Genomic DNA, 18,571 nt, shown 5'->3' with positions numbered 1-18,571 from the left:
GACAAATTCCCCCCTTTTCCAACACTACACATGAGCCTAGACTAGTTGACAGGCACAATGAGACTAAGAAAAACAATAATGACCACTACAGAGATGTACCTCCTAATCTTTACACCCCACCTAAGCCACTGACCACAAAGGTAGAAAACATAATAGCTGGACATATTCCTAAACAACAGGAGCTAGATAGGATTACTGACATCATAAAACGAAAGATAATCAGAGATTACAACCTTCCCATTGACTTGAGAGAACTTAAAACAGAACAGCAGTCATCACCATTCTTCAAGCCTGTATATGATTTCTTAGCCCATGATATTCTGCCTAATGACAAGAAGGCAGCAAAGGCTATAAAATTAAAGGCAGAAGAATATATCCTTTGTGATGGTGTTCTTTTTAGGTTATTCTTTGTTAAGGATGAGGACTTTAGACTGCAACTTGCAATACCTGAGACTTTGACTGACACTATTATATCTCAATACCATGACAACCTACTAAGTAATCACCAAGGGACCCAACGTACATACTTGACAATAAGACGCAACTTCTTTATGCCAAATATGTTCGAACGAATTAATAACTACGTTAAGGCATGCCTACGTTGCCAACAATTCCGCGGCAAGCCTGATAAGACTAGACCATTTCATGCAAGGGTACCAGACTCGTACAGACCATTTGACCGCATTAGTCTCGACTTTAAGACTATGCCGACTTCTGGGACTGGATTTAGACATCTGATGGTGATATGCGATGAAATATCTCGCTTTGTCATCTGTGCGCCTCTGAAATCTCTTGACGCAGAGACGATATGTGAGGCATTGATCCAGAAAGTGGTTTGCATTTTTGGACCACCATCATGTCTAGTGACTGACGCAGCATCCTCACTGACTAGCAAACTACTGACGACTTTGTGTTCAGCTTTGAATATTGACCAGAAGGTCATTAGTGTAGAGAATCATGGGAGTTTGCACGTAGAACGGCACATTCGCACCCTTTCGAATTTCCTCAAGGTCAACTTAAATCAGTTTGGCACCGATTGGGTTCGATACATTTCTACTACATCATATGCCTACAATTCATTTTCTTCCCCACACCTCGGTGACCACAGTCCATATCAGCTTGTTTTTGGTAGGGAGCCCCCAAACTTGACTGCTTTGTCTTTCAATCCTATGTCTGGTCTATCACGGTCATACAGTGAATATGTTGACCATTTGAAAAAGAAATTTGACCATATCTCGAAGACAATGCTCTCTTTACAGAGAAAGCAGCAAGATAAACAAAATGCAGAAATTGGAAACAAACTGGGAAAATCACCCATTTACTCCAGAGGACAATTAGTCTATTTGTATAAGCCTACCTCATCTTCATTGACTGCAAACTCTAAAAAGATTGCAGCTGAATGGGTTGGGCCATTAGTTGTTCATGATGTGTTAGATCGAACACATTACATTTTGGCTACATTAAAAGGAGAAGTCTTGCGAGATGTGTTTAATTTCAATAGATTAAAACCTTGCTTCATGAAAGCATCTGATGAGAGGAAACATATTACACACATACAAAAGCTGAAGGAAGCTTTAGGGAAGAACACAACTGCTCAAGAACAAGGGAAACAAAACACTGAAAAACCATCAGTGAACTTCATCAATGAGAATGATGAGAAACTTCCAGAGTTCAATGCTGAGCAAATTATGTGTACCCAATTATCAGACCCAATCCATGATTCAGATTACTTGCATGCATTAGCGGACAACAATGGTATAGCTGCCCCCAGACCTTTGACAAAGACCGACCTGGAAAAACAGTTTGAAATGCTTGTAAATGCCCCCATTGATAAGAACATGACTCTACATAGAGGACGTTTTAAGAATGGACATTTACAATTACTGACCTCATTCGACCAAAGCTTTAATAACACCACCAAACAAGTAAGATTTTGGTGGAATGTCGATTTGTATAAGGGCATGGATGATTTAATTAATGACGTATTGACTAATAGACAAATACCAATAACAGGGTCCCCAGCAAGATTTTACAAATCTTTGTATGCGTAAGCTTTAATCTCTTTATAATAGTGTATACCCTATTGTAATTTTATAGATATATTGTACCTTTGTTATTCCTGGAAGAGTTTACTTCCTAGATAATGTTTTAAGTCACAATGGTTTGAATAAGACCTGCAAGCAGTTTGTAGTTAAAATCTTGATGACGGTATGTTTGTTGATGTGTTAAATTGAAAACGTGTTAGAATGCATTTTGTTCATGAACAAAGTTATATATCAAAGATCATCATTTTAATGACATAACAAGGTTTAAACATACTCTTGTTAGTGATACTGAACAAGTTTGAATTACTTGTTAAACTTTTTTTTCATTAAATATGATTGTAAAAAGAGATATTTGACAGGTTAGGTTGTTAGTGACTCAGGTTTCTATGTTGATGCTTCGTATGAAGTATAATATGGCCTATTTGAACATTTGACACACTTTCAATACCTAGAGCGCACCTGTTTTTCTTATATATAATCATGTTGGAATATCACATTTGTATCTTTGGTTTGTCTATCATCCGAGTATGATGGGAATTTATTAATTAATGGTAGATAGCGGTGTAGAGAAAGACACACTAGCAAACTTGGCTTATATATTGATGGTAAATTATTACATATACAGGACATTGGTATCTACATATCTTCAACCTACAACTGTACCAGATTTGTTTCACTTACATTATAAAAACATTTGTTATCCATTACTGAATTTCCTTAGCTATATAGTAATAAGGATATTTGATACATTATGTTATTGATACTTGATTGTTAATCTAATTTTCCTTTTCCCTGCATTTTACTTTGTCTTTTAAGTGCATAAGTCTGCACAATTTGTGATTAATTTTGTTTAGTTTAAGTGCATAAACCTGCACTGGTTTCTGAAAAATGAAATTTATGTTGTGAAATTTTGAGTAAGGTTAGCATTATGTCTCAGTTTATCATTACCACAATAATGGAAAGATTTATGCTAATTTTTAATATGAATTTACTGTAAATATGTATATAGGTTTGAAGTATTTGTTTGGGAGAGAGAATGAGCGTAAGAGAACACGGAACAATGGTCAATGTTTCACTTATCGTTTTCTTTTCTATTTTTCTGTATTTACTCTATGTTGTATATATTCTCTTTTTTATTTCTTTGTATTGTCTTTATAATGTATATAGTTCATTGACCCCAGGGTATCTATTCCTCTGATTTTGCTTACTTTGAATTTTTTTTCCACAAGGAGGGGAGCCTCAATTTTCCAAAGAAAGGGGATGTAATGTAGTGATTGTATGAATCACTACATATACACAGTCTAGACTTCATAATGTATATGCTCAGAACCATCCTTTCAACCCCCTTCTCAGAACCCTTATTCATTAATTTAATCCAAGCCATTAAAACCTTTATCGTTCATAGTCAAACAAACTCCAATCAGAGAACAAAGAACTGCCTTCCCCTTCCCAATAATTAAACCCCCTCTAGTCCTATATCCAAACCCTTGGATTATAATTTGGGTACATGTATATATTGAGTGTACACCCAAGGCTTGAGAGGAGAGAACTTAAGATCATCACAGAGTTAAGATCTACATCGTCGTACGTTGTGATATGCCTTTCAACTCTACATGTAATATTGCTGAAGATTGATGATTAATAAAGTTTCTTGATTGAAATGTACATCGAACGTTCCTGCGTGGTTATTGATGCTCCCAACTAAGATATAAACGATCCCAACACAACAATATTAACCTATTTTTGTCTTGCCTGCATATAGCAGAGCGAGACTACCGGTATTTGCGCCGCTTTTCCAACATCGGTGTCAGCGACATCAATATTAAATCTTAACTGAATCGAAGGTTGAGTTTTTGAAATAACATCATAACTTTGAAAGCATATGGACATAATTCATAAATGTTGGACATAAGGATATTCAAGTATTATTGAACTCTGACCAAGGTCAGAGTTCATTTAGCCTCAGTAAACTTGGACTGTGTTAGGGGAATCATCATCAAAATATTGACCTAAGGCTAAGCTTAAGTTTTTTTTTTAAAGGAGAAATATATTGATTATGAATGTGGACTTATTATATATGAATGGAAAGGTAATGATGTGGGGATCATCAGTGGGTCATTCAAAAATACAGAAAATAATACAAAAAGGTGAAAATCGCCGATTAAAAAACGCTAAAATGCCCCTCCGAAATATGCCTCGCATCGTTCTCTGAATTGACTGGAATTTGATGACGTCACTGTCTGTACGAGAGGCGTGATTGGCTCTCCCACGTGAAGCTCCACTTGTATGCAAAACCTGTTGCGTGGGTACGTTTTCTCCACACTGTCACTGAATACTTCTATCACGAAATGAAAGAAAACCCAGAATTTTATCTAGATTTGGATTTTCAAATTGATGATTTTAAAGATGAAGAGAATGATGAAGTGAACAACACAGTGACGTAGTTGGAGGTAAATTGGGGGAACTATGCCGATGATGATGATGATGATGAAAATTCAACTTGTCTGATGATCACAAGTCATGTACATGCCGATTCGCTACCAACTCATGTAGCTGCTGCTACAAGTGCTAGCTACACCGCGCGGGCCAAAGTAAATCCATGAAAATGAATAACCACATCCAGACAGAGTCTATCATAAGAAGGAAAATAATATATAGTAACATCTCCTATTTTTTTTGTATTAGGATAAAACCTGTTTTTAAGGAAAACGTTGAGGTAAACTAAATTATATGTAAAAGATCATCCCCCAACATGCATAGCTTGTATGTCATTGCAAACAAACCATCTCAAACAAGCACGTATTCCTTCCTTACTCGCCTTGCTGATTGAGAGTTGTGCAACACGTGCATAGATCTATTCTCTCAGTCTCAGCCAAGGCGAGCAAACGTACGGCATGTGTTGTTGTGATGGTTTGTTTACGATCACATAATGCTACCATGATGGGATGATCTTTTACATCTAATTTTAATTCACCTCAACGTTTTCCTTCAAAACAGGTTTTATCGTAATTCAAAAAATGATAAGAGATGTTACTACATTTTATTATAGAGATAAATAATTCCTCGAGTTTCGTAATTTTGTCAAATTAATGAGATAAAAGTTGCATCTAACAGAACGAGTGACAATCTATCCCAGCCACTTATCGTCAGTGCATATGCCATATCGTCTGCTACTATTCGTTGAGTTTATTTGCCTTCAGGTTCGGATTATTCACTTGATTGTAAGTACAGTTATATCATTATTTTACTTCTTATGATAGACTCTGTCTGGTTGTGGTTATTCATGTTCAGCATGAATTCAATTTGGCCCGTGCGGTGTTGCTAGCACTTCCAGCAGCATTAATTGGTAGCGAATCGGCATGTACATGACTTCACTTGTGATCGTGTTGCAAGTTGAATTTTCATCATCATCATCGGCGTAATTCCCCCAATTTACCTCTAACTACGTCACTGTGTTGTTCACTTCATCATCATTCTTTTCATCTCAAAATCATCAATTTGAAAATCCAAATCTAGATAAAATTCTGGATTTCTTTCATTTCGGGATCGAAGTATTCAGTGACAATATGGAGAAAATGTACCCTTGCAACAGGTTTTGCATGCAAGTGGAGCCAATCACGCCTCTCGTACAGACAGTGACGTCATAAAAACCCCCAATTTCGCGGACGTAATTCTGCGTGTTTGAAGCATTCAGAGAGAGAACTTTAAACTATCAATTAACTGAGTTTCATCGGTCTCCATTTTTAAGATTTTCAATATATTTCTACTTTAATGTAATCAGAAAGTAATTAGAAAGTACATGTATATGGACCTAATTCATGAAATTCGGACATATGGGTAATAAAATATCACTGATTGTCTTGCACAAGTCTAAGGTCTTAGGGCCAATGAACTTAGTATTATATCATTATATGAATTGTGTTTGTTATGAATGAATTTTTAGTAGTTTTCAAAGTCAGCACTGCTGCTACATGTATATTGAATTGTGTAATGCAGGTGAGACTGCCAGAGGCGCTCCATTTGTTGCCTTTTGTTTCTAGTCTTCATTGTAATGGCGGGAAACACTTTTTTTTCTTTTTATAGTTTTGCATTACATTTTATAGTGTTTTCTTGTTTCTTTTGATCATTTGGAAGACAGTTTCCAGGGTGGGGGAGGGAGTCATGTTTTACTGATGTTAATTGATGGAACTAAATTTATGTTAATTACTTCATTGTATGTTGTCCACAATTGAATCCAGACCCAACTTTGGGTATTTCCAGCATAGTGGGTTGATGGGAGGTTTGAATTAAAATTTAAATACCGGTAATAGAAATTCTAATACATTATAGCCTCTTTTTTGGCACATTTCCAAAAAATAACTGGGGAATCCCCATGTGCAGTGTAAAGGCATGTTATTACATGTACATTGGCACTTGATGGTACAGATTGCCAACCAACCAATGTCTTTTGTCATTTATTTGGCTTGAACATTCAGTGGCATACAGCAATATTCTGCAAAGAAGATAAACTCAGCAGGAAAAGAAGAAGGAAATATTACAAAATTATAAGCATTTTGACACCACATCAGTGCTCCGTGTAAATTGTTCACGAAAAATGAATTTTGTAATTTAGAAATCATTAATGGTGCCGTTGAATACTGTGAGTGAGCTGATGATATTAATGGCAACTTTTGCCAAGTTATAGTCCATATTTACTATTTACTGATGTGTACTCTGAGCTTTGGTATGGAACATACAGAGGTTCATGAGCACCTTTTGCATTCAATAGAACTGAACATACGCCATTGTGGATCTCTTTTGGAAACCTTTAAGAGCCAGTCATTGCAGAATGCGTTCTTATTTGGTGGATGGCTCCATATTGCCAGGAAGCTCTTGGATCTAGATGTTAGTCTGGACAGCGATGATATCAGAGACAGATTCTCTGCTTGGATCGTACAGAACTCTCGGATTGATGTTGAACAAGCTTGGAATCATTTATTTCTCTATGAACGATATCAGGATTCAAACCTGCTTAGAGGCATCAGAGAAATACCTGAGGATGTTGCTGACCCATCAAGCTCTGTAAATCATCTCTTGACTGTAGTTTCACTGGAAGACTGCGTTGCGAATCTACGAGATTGTGAAACTTCCTTTGAGGTGATCAGCAACCACTTGCAGAAAGCAATTCTTTTGTTAGGAAGATGGCTGCTTCTTGTGCAAACAGTATGGATGCCTTTATCTTACAGTGAAGCAGATACAAGAGATTTCTTTACTTGGGTTGAGAGGAGCTTTGGTATCACTGGTGAGGTGGCTCAGCAGGTAATGCAGTGCTGCATGTTGAACGCTGCTATGGATAGGGAACAGATAAGGAGAGGTGAGGAGCCAGCTGAAGGTAGAACTGCAAGACAAGAAGAAGCCAATAATGAAAGAGAAGATGAAATAAGAAGAATTGATGAAAATGAAAGAACAGAAGGCACTGGAAGGGAAACTGAAACAAAAATACCTACATGTAATGAAAATGGATCCACAGACGCAGTAGGAGGGGCAGAGGAAATCAGAACAGGAACTGAAACAGGAAGTGTTGAAGCAGACAAAATTGGAAAAGTAGCAGGCGAAACAACTGAAATAGAAAATGCAGATGAGATTGGAAGAGTAGAAGTATTTACAAAGGGAAGCGAAACAGAGGGAACTGATGAAATAAGAGGAAATGAAATTGGACAACCAGATGGAATAGGCAAAAGATCCGAAACTGATAACTCATACAAAATGAGAGAAAGTAACAATCTTGGGAGAGCAGATGAAAATGGAGAAGATGAAGGAGGAATAGAAGAAGATTATATGACAATGCCTGATCTAATTAGGAAAGAAGATGAAAGTTGTAAAGTAAAAGAAGAGGATGAAAATGAAAGCCAAGTCCGGAGTTATACAGAAAGATCAGACAACTCAAAGGACATGGAAGAAACTGGTAAAGAAAGGGAGGCAAGACCAGTTGATGAAAATTATGATTCCTTTGGAAATCAAGAAATAGAAGAAAGAGGTGTCAACAAAGCTGAACGTGAGGACAACATTAGGCGTGCTGATGAACTTTCAGTTGTAGATATAGATGATAGTGGAATTCATGATGAAAGTGGAACTAAAGCTGAAGATGAGATCATATACATTAGTACTGATTATTCCAGCAGTGGAGAGGAATATGAAAGCACAGAGAAAATTGGAGAGAAACAGAACATTGAAAGGGAAAGTATGCTAGAAATTCAGTCTGCAGATAAAAGGGAAAGTGCAGGTGAAGATTATTCTAAACATGCTGCTCCTGTGGGCCCTAGGTTTGAGAGTTCACACCATGAAGACCTGATGAAATTTGTTACTAAAATAAAACTTCCTCTTCAGAGTTTAGCTCAGCAACAAGAATTCTATGACTCGACCAAACACAATCTTCATCAGGATGTTGCCTCTTGCTCATCGACAGGCATCTCAAGTGATCTTGGAATTCAAGAACAGACTCTGCCAGCGAGTAGATCTACCCTGGTAGGGAATTTTGGAATACCATCCCAACATGTTGCAAAACATAACATGCGAGATGTTGTTGAGCTATCCCAAAGAAGAAATAAAACTTGCGATGACAGCAGTAATGAGGAACAAGATAAGAAGAGAAAGTCAAGGTACAGCAGGTTTACTAGCGAGAAGGAACAAACTTCCCAGGATGGTCTGGTACAGGACGGTCATGCCATCGACACTGAGCCTTCACAAACAGAACAGCAATTTGGTCAACCACTTAACACCAGCACTTGCTGTGTCCCTAAAATGGGGAGTCATATAAATTTACCAACAGAAGTTGGCATCATTTACAGAAGGAAATCTGGAGTAATAAAACTTGGGCCTCATAAAGTGCATCAAGATGATGAGACTGTCATGGAGGGCAAGAGCTGTAATGCTGAAGCTTCTCATGAGCAGAACAAGAACACAACAGTTGATCATCAAAACAAGGAAAAAGAAAATGATTTGAGACAATTCCTTACACCCCGCAACTCTGACGGAAGAAGTGAAGCCTTTAAACGTCTTCCTCTTAACTTAAAATCACGGCTTGGACCAAATCCAAATCTAAGTTTGGAAAAGGCACCAGCTTTCTATGAAGATAGGTTCACTGTTGCCCCAAATTTTCAAGATCAACAGATGGGACACCTTTCCACTCAGAACCTCGACAGTTTTGAGACTAGAAGAAGGTCTGGACATGGTGATTCATCTTTTGTCAAAGGTCCTTTGCTGCACAATGATTCTTTTATTGACCCTGGAAGTAAACATAGGGTTGAGATTTTGCCTCAACATCAGTGTTATTCTTTAGGAGTAGGTGAGCATCTATCATTGAGTGAAATTTTACCAAGGCGCCTAGGACCTGAAGACTCCACAAATGCCGCTTCCTTTTCTGAAGACTGGCAACAGCCTGAAAGATTTCAGATGAGCCAATTAACAGTTCATGGACCCAACCTACAATCATTGAAATCAGGGGCTAGTCCTGGACAAAGCTCAGAAAGGAATCTGCTACAGCATTCCCAACCTATGATACCATGTCATGATCTTAGGAGAAATAAAGAAAGGGGGAAGGAAGAGTTTAGTGTTCTTCAGAGACTTAGAGAAGTCAAACAAAATAATGGAAGAAGAGTGGGACAAATTTGTAAGCTCAGAGGTGGCAAGCGTCAACAGATACACCCTGTAGGTGGTCAGAGTGGCCCTCTTAAAGGGCGTATGGCTCAGCAGTGTGGTAGTAAAATAAAAAATAAAGGCATTCTAGGCAGATGTAGGAGAAGAGGAGGTAGAGGTAGAAAGAAGAGAAGATCAAATTTTGTTGGAGCCAACAGATGTCAGGAAGATGGCACCAAAGATGAAGACAGGCGTGAAATTTTTCATCATGTGGAGGAGATCATCAATGATAGATCATTGTAAGACTTTGATATTAATTCCATGGCGAAAATATTTTTCCTCTTTGTGAATGAATGTGTTTTACATCTGATCTGTATTCTCTCTCTCTCTTGTCTCTACCTCTCTTTGTTTCCTTGTCTTTATCTTTCAATAGTCTTTTCCTCTCTCCCTCTATCTCTCTCTCTTGGTTTCTCCTCACTTGTTGTGTTTTTAATATATATTTTATCTACAGTGTAAACTAAGGAAAAATATGAGATATTGAAGTGATGTGTTGGTATGCAACATTGAAATGGACAAAACCCTCCACCCTCAATTTGTTGGGATACCTTGTACTATATGAATTTAGAAATTGGGAATTCCCACCATCCCACCACCTTTGTTGTTGGAATATTGATCTAGTGATATTTATTTTTAGGGAGCTCTGTATTAATATATTTCACAATTCTATTTGAACTAGGCAATAAGATTAACAATAGAAATATTCTCCAGTACGTTTTGTTTTCTTTTCCTTTTTACTGTTTGGGCATGTTTGAGTCATGCCACTTGATCGTGCTATTAAACAAAATTAAAATATTCTTCTTTGGCTTTTCCTTTCATTATATTCCAATATGATGCTGGGTTAAAATTGCAATTTTTTCAATTTTTTAAAAGAGATACTTGATATTTAAAGTTGATAACATATTTTCAAATCTGTGATGAAAGCATAATGTACATTTGCAAGAATACTGCCCCCTGACACGAAGAAAGGGAAAAAATATCATTTTCATGACACAAAGACTTCTATCAAATCCGGTCCGAAAATTTTATAATTATTCAATACGTACAGCACCATCTATCACGTTTGAGCCTACAGTCATAACAGTGGCTGACTTTGCGAAGCTGCGATGCTTGCCGCGACGATCTAGTTTTAAGTTTCATCTTATCATTCTCTTTCTTTTGAGGTATGCTCAATGTATACCTCAATCATTTCAGCAGGTAAATTATCCAACAGTTTTGTTAACCAATTGATTTAATTTCCGTAAAAATGCCTATAATTTGCACTGACACTGCAGTGAATACTGTCCGTGTAGGCTTGCTATAATAGATTACGCACCTGGATTACTTGTAGCTACCATATACATGTATGGGAGTCAGCTGCGTGTATTTAATATCTATCTATCTATATCTATCTAACTATTTGTTTTTATATATTTATCTGGAGGGGCAGGGGTAGATTGCATCCTATATGCAGCATGTACCTTATGAAATCCAATGTATATGTACTTGTATTCTTTTTTTCACATGACAATGAATCCACACTTTGAAAATTAGTTTTCTAGGTGTCTTCAAAATTACAATTTTTTCCCATTTTCCCTTTTTATCTTGCAGTGTCAGTCCTGCTGATTGGCCCCCAAGTTTAAAGTAAGTATTCAAATTCAGCAAGTCAGTATTCATATTATTCAGTCAGTCTTCAAATTCATGTGGTCAGTATTCAAATTCATTTAGTAGGTATTCAAATTCATCAGGTCTTTACTTGCTGAGTTCATATATAGGGTAATGTGCTGTAACTGGCCAGTTTAAATGTCCAGTCAAATTATTGTTTCTCTTTTCACAGTTTGAAAAATAAAGACCTGAAATTTAATCTTGATCAACCAACGCTCACATTCTGTAACTTCTGCATCCGGTGTACTAGCAGACTTTTGATGGAATTTATTTCATAAAGAGAGTATGGGTTTTGATATTTGATGTTTCTATTTATGCCATGCCATTACCACATTTTGTCAACAGGGATTATGTCCAGAGAGCGTTTAATTCTTGCCAGAATGAATCAGAGAAGGACAAAGTGGAGTCCCACCTTAAGAAGATCCTGACAGAGGCTCACAGTCAGGGTACAGTCATGACCAAGGATTGGAGTCTTGAGCCCCTCCCACTGTCCCCGCACCCCAGTCCTTCTCCCAAGTCTCCCAATGACCACCCCGAAGCTCCCTGGAGCGCAAGCCGCAACCAGGAGAACTCTCCCCGCTACGGCAGCAGTAATTATGCTGACATGTCGCAGCAGGGGTTGGGTCGGGGGCGTGGACGAGGGCGTGGCCAGTGGAATAAGAATCAGGAGAACCAACAGAGCAGGTAGGGAAAACTGTAAATAAAGGGTGATCCGACCTTGGTTGTGAAATTATATGTGTAAAAACAGAAAAAAGAGAAAATCACAAAGAAAATTTGCAAAAATCAGCTTCCCTGGATTTGCCCGTACTAATCCTCGGTATCTTCCTGATTGATTAATTGATTAACTGTATTGAATTATGGGTAATTGAGGGACAGTCATTTTCCATTATAAAAATACTGCCTTTTCCGTTTCAGAAGATTTGTTTACATATAAAATCAATACGCAATGAGTAGCGATGTTCTCGCGCTGGTCAAAATTTGTATCTACCACTGTACTGATAACACTTTACAATCCACTTTCATCGGATCTATACGAGCACGAAAATTTTTGAAAGAAACACATTTAACATAAATATATATCCTTACCTTTCACATTATCAGCATTATTTTAGGGTTGAATACAATTTTATCAATAATTTGGACATCGATTTGAGCAGTTGACGACTTTCACCTATCCGCCATTTTGGTTATTGGGAGTCCCCCCAATCTTGCTGTTACAGATCACTGAACGTAGAGGGCAGCAACACACGGCCTTGTTGCTGCCTTCCCGTTGGTTATGATCAAACGATGTTTGGTCGCCTAGTGCTTGCGCTGCGCTTGTGAATGATTTTTGATACGATCCAATGATGGAGTCGTGCAGTCATGATGTGTAGATTGTCATGATTGTAGCGAAGTGAGTTTGTGTTTTACGGCCACTTAGAATTTGTATTTTGTCGAGATTTTGGAGTAATTTCTGTTGCTGTTTCATGCATTTTTAGGGAAAATACGTTTTCCGTGATTTTCTGTTTGAAAAGCCACTTTCCATTTCAAAAGGCTGTTTCCGCGATCGCAAAAAATCACTGTCCCTAGTAATTGAGGATGACCCTCCTGATTTTTCAGAAAATTCTTTCTGACAGATAAAGAAACACCTTTCCATAAACTATGTACATAGAACCCACTATAATGGGAAACCTTACTAAAATGTTTTTCTTTGCTTTTGCTTTATATAAAAAGGTGTGATGTGCTCAAATGTCATAGCTTGAGTACTTCATGAGGTGAAGTAAAACATTTTAGGGTAGGATGGAAAATCAACTTGATCATCACTCACAACCTTGTTTTTTTTTTTAAAATACAATAAAACCTTTTGTATATTTATCATCCTTCCAGATGTTTGCTTGCCGGCATGCCATATTGTTACCAGTCTTATATTACGTGATCCATATCAAAAGAGAGAAAAATAAAGTGCAATATTGTTACAATATTCAACTGTGCGAGGCTATTACCTAACTCACATGCTCGAAATGACAACACAGGCAAAGAGCAGTGCAGTTCAATGTGCAATGATACTATATGATGTCATGAAGAGCTACATTAAAATCACATTTCATTGATCGAGATAATTTTTGGTTATATTTTTGTTTAAACTGAATTGCTGTTGTCATGGAAAGCGGTTTGTATGATAATAACAATATTAGATTTCTGTTGTGGTATTTCAGATATATCTTATTCATCAGCGTGAATACAATAAATTCGACATACCACACAATTGCATCCAATATATGGATATTCTATGGAATTGCCCAAATATTAATGTTAGATCCTCCACATTTACTTGACTTCTGTAGGTATCCTGCCCGTGTGGCCTCTCCCGCTAAGGGTCGCCATGGCCGTAAGATCTTTGGATTCTCCAGAGACTACAGCAGTGACAGTGATAGCTCTTTCAGCAGGTCCAGGTCCAGGTCTAGGTCTAGGTCAAGAAGTCCCGGACGTCACAGGTCTCCCCCTTCACGTTCCCGTAGGAGAAACCGGAGATACAGAGAGTAGGAACTGATTAGAAATTCACAAAATACAGATCACAGATTTCTCATTACTGAATTACATCTTTGAATGTTTGATTTCCCATCATATTACTATTGGGCATTTTTTAATGAATGATATTCAGGTATTTCTTGCATTCTTATAATTTGTGTTTGACCTTTTATGAGATCATAGAATCCTTTAGTTTCTATTGGGTGATAAAAAGGAATTGGATGATTTGAATAATTAAATAGTTGAATAATCAAAAGTTCATGAATTACATTAATCCAGATTTTGGTATGAGCATCCTATAATTGAGTATCAGTATGTTTGAAGAAAAATTGTTTATATGAAATTAATAATTAGCATCCTAATCAAGTTAATAAAGAAATGAATATTGAATAATTTTTTCCCCTGATTTTTACAGTGAAAGGGAAAGAAGCCCTAGGGATAGGAGCCGTGAGAGAGACTATGTTCCGCTGTCTGCTGATAGAAAGGAGAAGGGCAAAGGTCGCGGTCGTGGTAGGGGCAGAGGTCGGGGAAGGAAGAGTGAAGAGCCAGAAGTTAACAGAAAGAATGAAAGAACACCAGGAAAGAAAGGACAGAAAGGGAAGAATAAGTAAGAATTGAACAGTATTAATCTTTTCTAAGCTATTGGGGTTAGTATGGGGTTTCTTATTGTTTGGATCCATTATGTTTATTACAGACTTAATATTAAATGGGCTTTCTTTTCTATTCTCAATCCTTTAAAAATATCTTTCATTGTTATACTTTGTTATCTCATTTCCATGATGGTCGTACTGTGTTTCATATTCATAGTACAAATCTATAAAACAGTTATGATTTTCTCGGTTAAGATACTTAACCAAGATAATTTTTGTGTGTGAAATATTCTATTGTATTCAGTTTTAGGGGGAAAACCTGAGTATAACATAAGTATATTGTATAAGGATATCGATGCACAATAGTTAAGAAACTGTTGAAGATTTTTCATTTTGGACTCTACAGTAGTCATGTGTAAATATTGCACCTGATACTTACTTTTTATAATATGTGGATGTATGTATGATAAGAGTGAGCTGCCGGAGTGGAAAAGGACTTGTGTCATTTAATAATCTTGTTTGGACGGTACTTTTTATGATTTCTGCAGGAATGTAGGTAATGTAAACTATGCAGATGATAGAGAGCGTACGATGCGCATGCAGAAGCGTGCAGCAAGATTCCAGGATATGCTTGGTGAAGATGACAGTCCTGCAAGTGGCAAGAAACAAAGAACTCAGAAACTTTCCCTCCAGATAAATGAAGACTTGGTAAGATGATAATTATATAATCCTCGAAATACTTCTGTTAGTCTTATTTATTGTCCTTTCATCCCAGTGATTGCCCTATAGTCCCAGTTTTGAGTAACCGAATGGTAGACCTGGGTCTCGTCTTGCAAAGAGTTATGATTGATCCGATCAACCTCAAGTATATGGAAATCCATCGATGTCATTATTTTTTTTCTTTTGGAAATTTGCACAATGTCCTTTGTAAACAAAGAGAAGTACACTGAATTTTCAAGAAAACTATGAATGTATTAATATACACCATATCTTGCACAGGGTATCATGAACAGAATCTGCCCCCCCCCTGGCCTTTTAGGGTGAAATCTTTTGTGAAATACCCCCGGAGTTGAAATTCATCTTTGCAAACTTGCAGAATTTTTTCATCCATCTAGTAGCAGTCTTGCTTTTGAATTTATTTGCAAGAATTAGAATAAATCAAGTTTACGGTTAATTGAAGAAAGTCTTGATCTAATTTCTATATCAGTAAGATCATGTGAGATCAACAGGTGAGAAACATTCATGCAAAATTTGGGGGGGGGGGGAGGTGGGGGTCTGAAAGAGATCTTTTAGTCCTCCATATTCTCCATTCTAGCATGGTAGATATCTTTTCAAAGTGTTTAAATTGTTGTTGTATCCCTACACAACTTGGTCATGTTAAAGAAAGTTATTGAAATATGCTCTTAAATCCCATTTAATAGTAGATTTTCCCCAAACAATTATTTGTTATTGTTCTATTCCTACAGACTGGAGAAGGTGATGATGTTGAATGGTCAATGGAACCCATCGTAGGGACTAGTCAAGAAGAGTGGAAACAGTACCTCAGGCTCACTACAGTAAGTCTAGGATACAGTCGTTTCAGCATTCTCATGACCATACTCAAAGGTCAAGTCCACCCCAGAAAAATGTTGATTTGAATCCATAGAGAAAAATCAGGCAAGCACAATGCTGAAAATTTCATCAAATTTCTATGTAAAATAAGAAAGTTATGGCATTTTAAAGTTTCGCTTATTTTCAACAAAATAGTTATATGAACGAGCCAGTTACATCCAAATGAGAGAGTTGATGACATCACTCACTCACTATTTCTTTTGTAATTTATTATATGAAATATGAAATATTTTCATTTTCTTGTCATTGTCTTGTGGAATGAAGTTTCATTCCTCCCTGAACACACGGAATTCCATTATTTTAACAATTTGTGCTTCAGGCAAGGAGGTCCTAATTGTCAAATTTGTAAAAAATTGAAATATTGTATAATTCAAACAATAAAAAACAAAAGAAATAGTGAGTGAGTGACATCATCGACTCTCTCATTTGCATGTAACTGGCTCGTTCATATAACTATTTTGTTGAAAATAAGCGAAACTTTGAAATGTCATAACTTTCTTATTTTACATCCGATTTTGATGAAATTTTCAGCATTGTGCTTGTCTGATTTTTCTCTATTGATTCAAATCAACATTTTACTGGGGTGGACTTGACCTTTAAGGAGCGTTTGATCAAAACCTTCACACAACAAATTTAAGATGAATTGGTTCATGTTGGTCTCCAGAATGCCTAATTAGTCCCATTCTAGTCAGTATGACTTTATCTCACCCCTCCATCATAAGAACTTTGTCTGAAAAAGATTAATTTTAAATGGGGTTAATGTTTAGACCATTTCTATAGGCAATTAGTGTTTATGCTTGGTGAACAGAATATGCCTTTGCAACTTATTTTTGTAAAGTGATCGTATGGAAATGCCAAAATATGCCAAAAGTATGCCAAAATGTCCCATTGTATTTGTCACGCCATCAAAGCAAATATTTGCTCTGCATTGCAAACCCTTGCCATGCAAATATTTGCTCTGCATTGCAAACCCTTGCCATGCACGTACATTATTAAAGGCATTATCTTCATGAATAATGACAACCATCAAATTGGGTTGAATTTCCTATGAAAAAAATCTTGTTTTAAGTGTCATATAAACCAAATAATAAATGTTCATTCATTCATGCAATGGACAGAATAATTAATTCGGTGAAAGATTAAATGAATGATCCATTTGACTCGGCTACGCCTCGTTGAATGGATCTTTTCTTCTTTCACCTCATGAAGTGTTCTGTCCATTGCACTTATAAATATTTATTATATGTATTCTGTTGAATTTTAAAATGTATTCGCTCCTATACTTGATACTTTGATCATTTTATGGTTATTGTGCAATATTATTTTGATATAATCATCTTCCAGAAAGTGTACTCTGGTTCACATGCTATTCTGTTGTGTCTTGGTCTTTATCTTATATCTGTTGCTTGTATAAATATTACCAAATCTATACCTAACTCTAAAATTTTAAATCTAAAAAGGTCATTTCAGGTCATCAGTGTTATGAAATGTATAACCATCACTTTTTTTCCCATTCGTCTTCTCTTTTTTCATCTCTCCTTTCATAAACCAGGCCCCAGACCCATCTCAGGTAAGACCAATCTCAGTCCTCCGCAAGTCTTTGGTGAAGGTCAAAGACCGATGGAAGGAGAAGCAGGACTATCCATTCGTCTGCGAGCAACTCAAATCTATTAGGCAGGATCTAACGGTAAGTACAGAGTGAAAACCCAAGGCACAGTTCTCATCCATTCGACTGCTTCCCCGATATGAATGTTACCAACAAGCTCAAATCCTGTAATAAATCGGCACAAATGAATTCTGATGTTTCAATACATGTGTTGTTTGGAAAGCCAGATTCTAAGCTTCAAAACGATACTTGATTTTGTCCAAAGTTTTCACTTCAAATATTTATAGCAACTTAATTGGATGTGGGAGAATTTCCGGGAAAGATTCAAAGAGAGATTAAGATGGTTTTCAGGCTAAAAATAGACTCAGCCTCCCCCCTGCCAAAAACGAAAAATAGTCTTGAACAAATTCTTGTATACTGTGAAAGGTTACACTTCAAGATGTTTTTGGCAGAATGCAATGGAAAAGTGATTGAGTTTGTCAGATTTTGTATATTTTCTCCTAAATCCTTTGAAATAACCATTTTTTTTTGCTATTTAACAAGTACCTTGCCAATTAATATGATTTTTTTTTCTCTCACTATTTTCTTTTTTTATGGGGGTTTTCATCAAATTTTATTGGCAAACCATGAAGAACACCACCTGTCCCTTTGTCCTGAAACAGTCTAGTGTCTTTGCCAAAAATATGAAATTTTAACTGCATGAATGTAATTGACTTTGGTGACATTACTCAATTGCGTGGTATTCAAAAAATCTTTTGGTTCTCTCCTGATATGATTACAGGCATTAAATCGCAAGCTTTCTTTCAATTACAGATCCAGTGCATCAGGAATGAATTCTCAGTTGAAGTGTATGAAACCCATGGAAGGATAGCACTCGAGAAGGTGAGAAAGAATCC

General features: G+C 36.7%; 1 protein-coding gene across 2 annotated transcripts in view; it reads left to right on the top strand.

The window, feature by feature from the left end:
• The window catches only part of LOC121422938 (leukocyte receptor cluster member 8 homolog), a 45,701-nt gene that overhangs the window by 21,511 nt on the left and 5,619 nt on the right, over positions 1–18,571 (top strand). The window contains exons 1-9 of one of the 2 annotated variants that reach the window (XM_041618177.1): positions 6,413–9,958; positions 11,307–11,339; positions 11,706–12,044; positions 13,685–13,879; positions 14,284–14,475; positions 15,007–15,166; positions 15,925–16,014; positions 17,622–17,756; positions 18,489–18,557. In XM_041618177.1, coding sequence (XP_041474111.1) covers positions 6,750–9,958; positions 11,307–11,339; positions 11,706–12,044; positions 13,685–13,879; positions 14,284–14,475; positions 15,007–15,166; positions 15,925–16,014; positions 17,622–17,756; positions 18,489–18,557 — 4,422 coding nt within the window. In that variant the 5' untranslated portion in view covers positions 6,413–6,749. Of the gene's footprint in view, positions 1–6,412; positions 9,959–11,306; positions 11,340–11,705; positions 12,045–13,684; positions 13,880–14,283; positions 14,476–15,006; positions 15,167–15,924; positions 16,015–17,621; positions 17,757–18,488; positions 18,558–18,571 lie in introns of those variants that run through there. The other variant, XM_041618178.1, reaches the window with a different exon arrangement.

The sequence above is a fragment of the Lytechinus variegatus genome, chromosome 10 (assembly GCF_018143015.1).
Source record: "Lytechinus variegatus isolate NC3 chromosome 10, Lvar_3.0, whole genome shotgun sequence".
Lineage (NCBI taxonomy): Eukaryota > Metazoa > Echinodermata > Echinoidea > Temnopleuroida > Toxopneustidae > Lytechinus > Lytechinus variegatus.
Note: the sequence above shows the minus strand (reverse complement) of the source record. Positions and strands in the feature narration are given on the sequence as shown.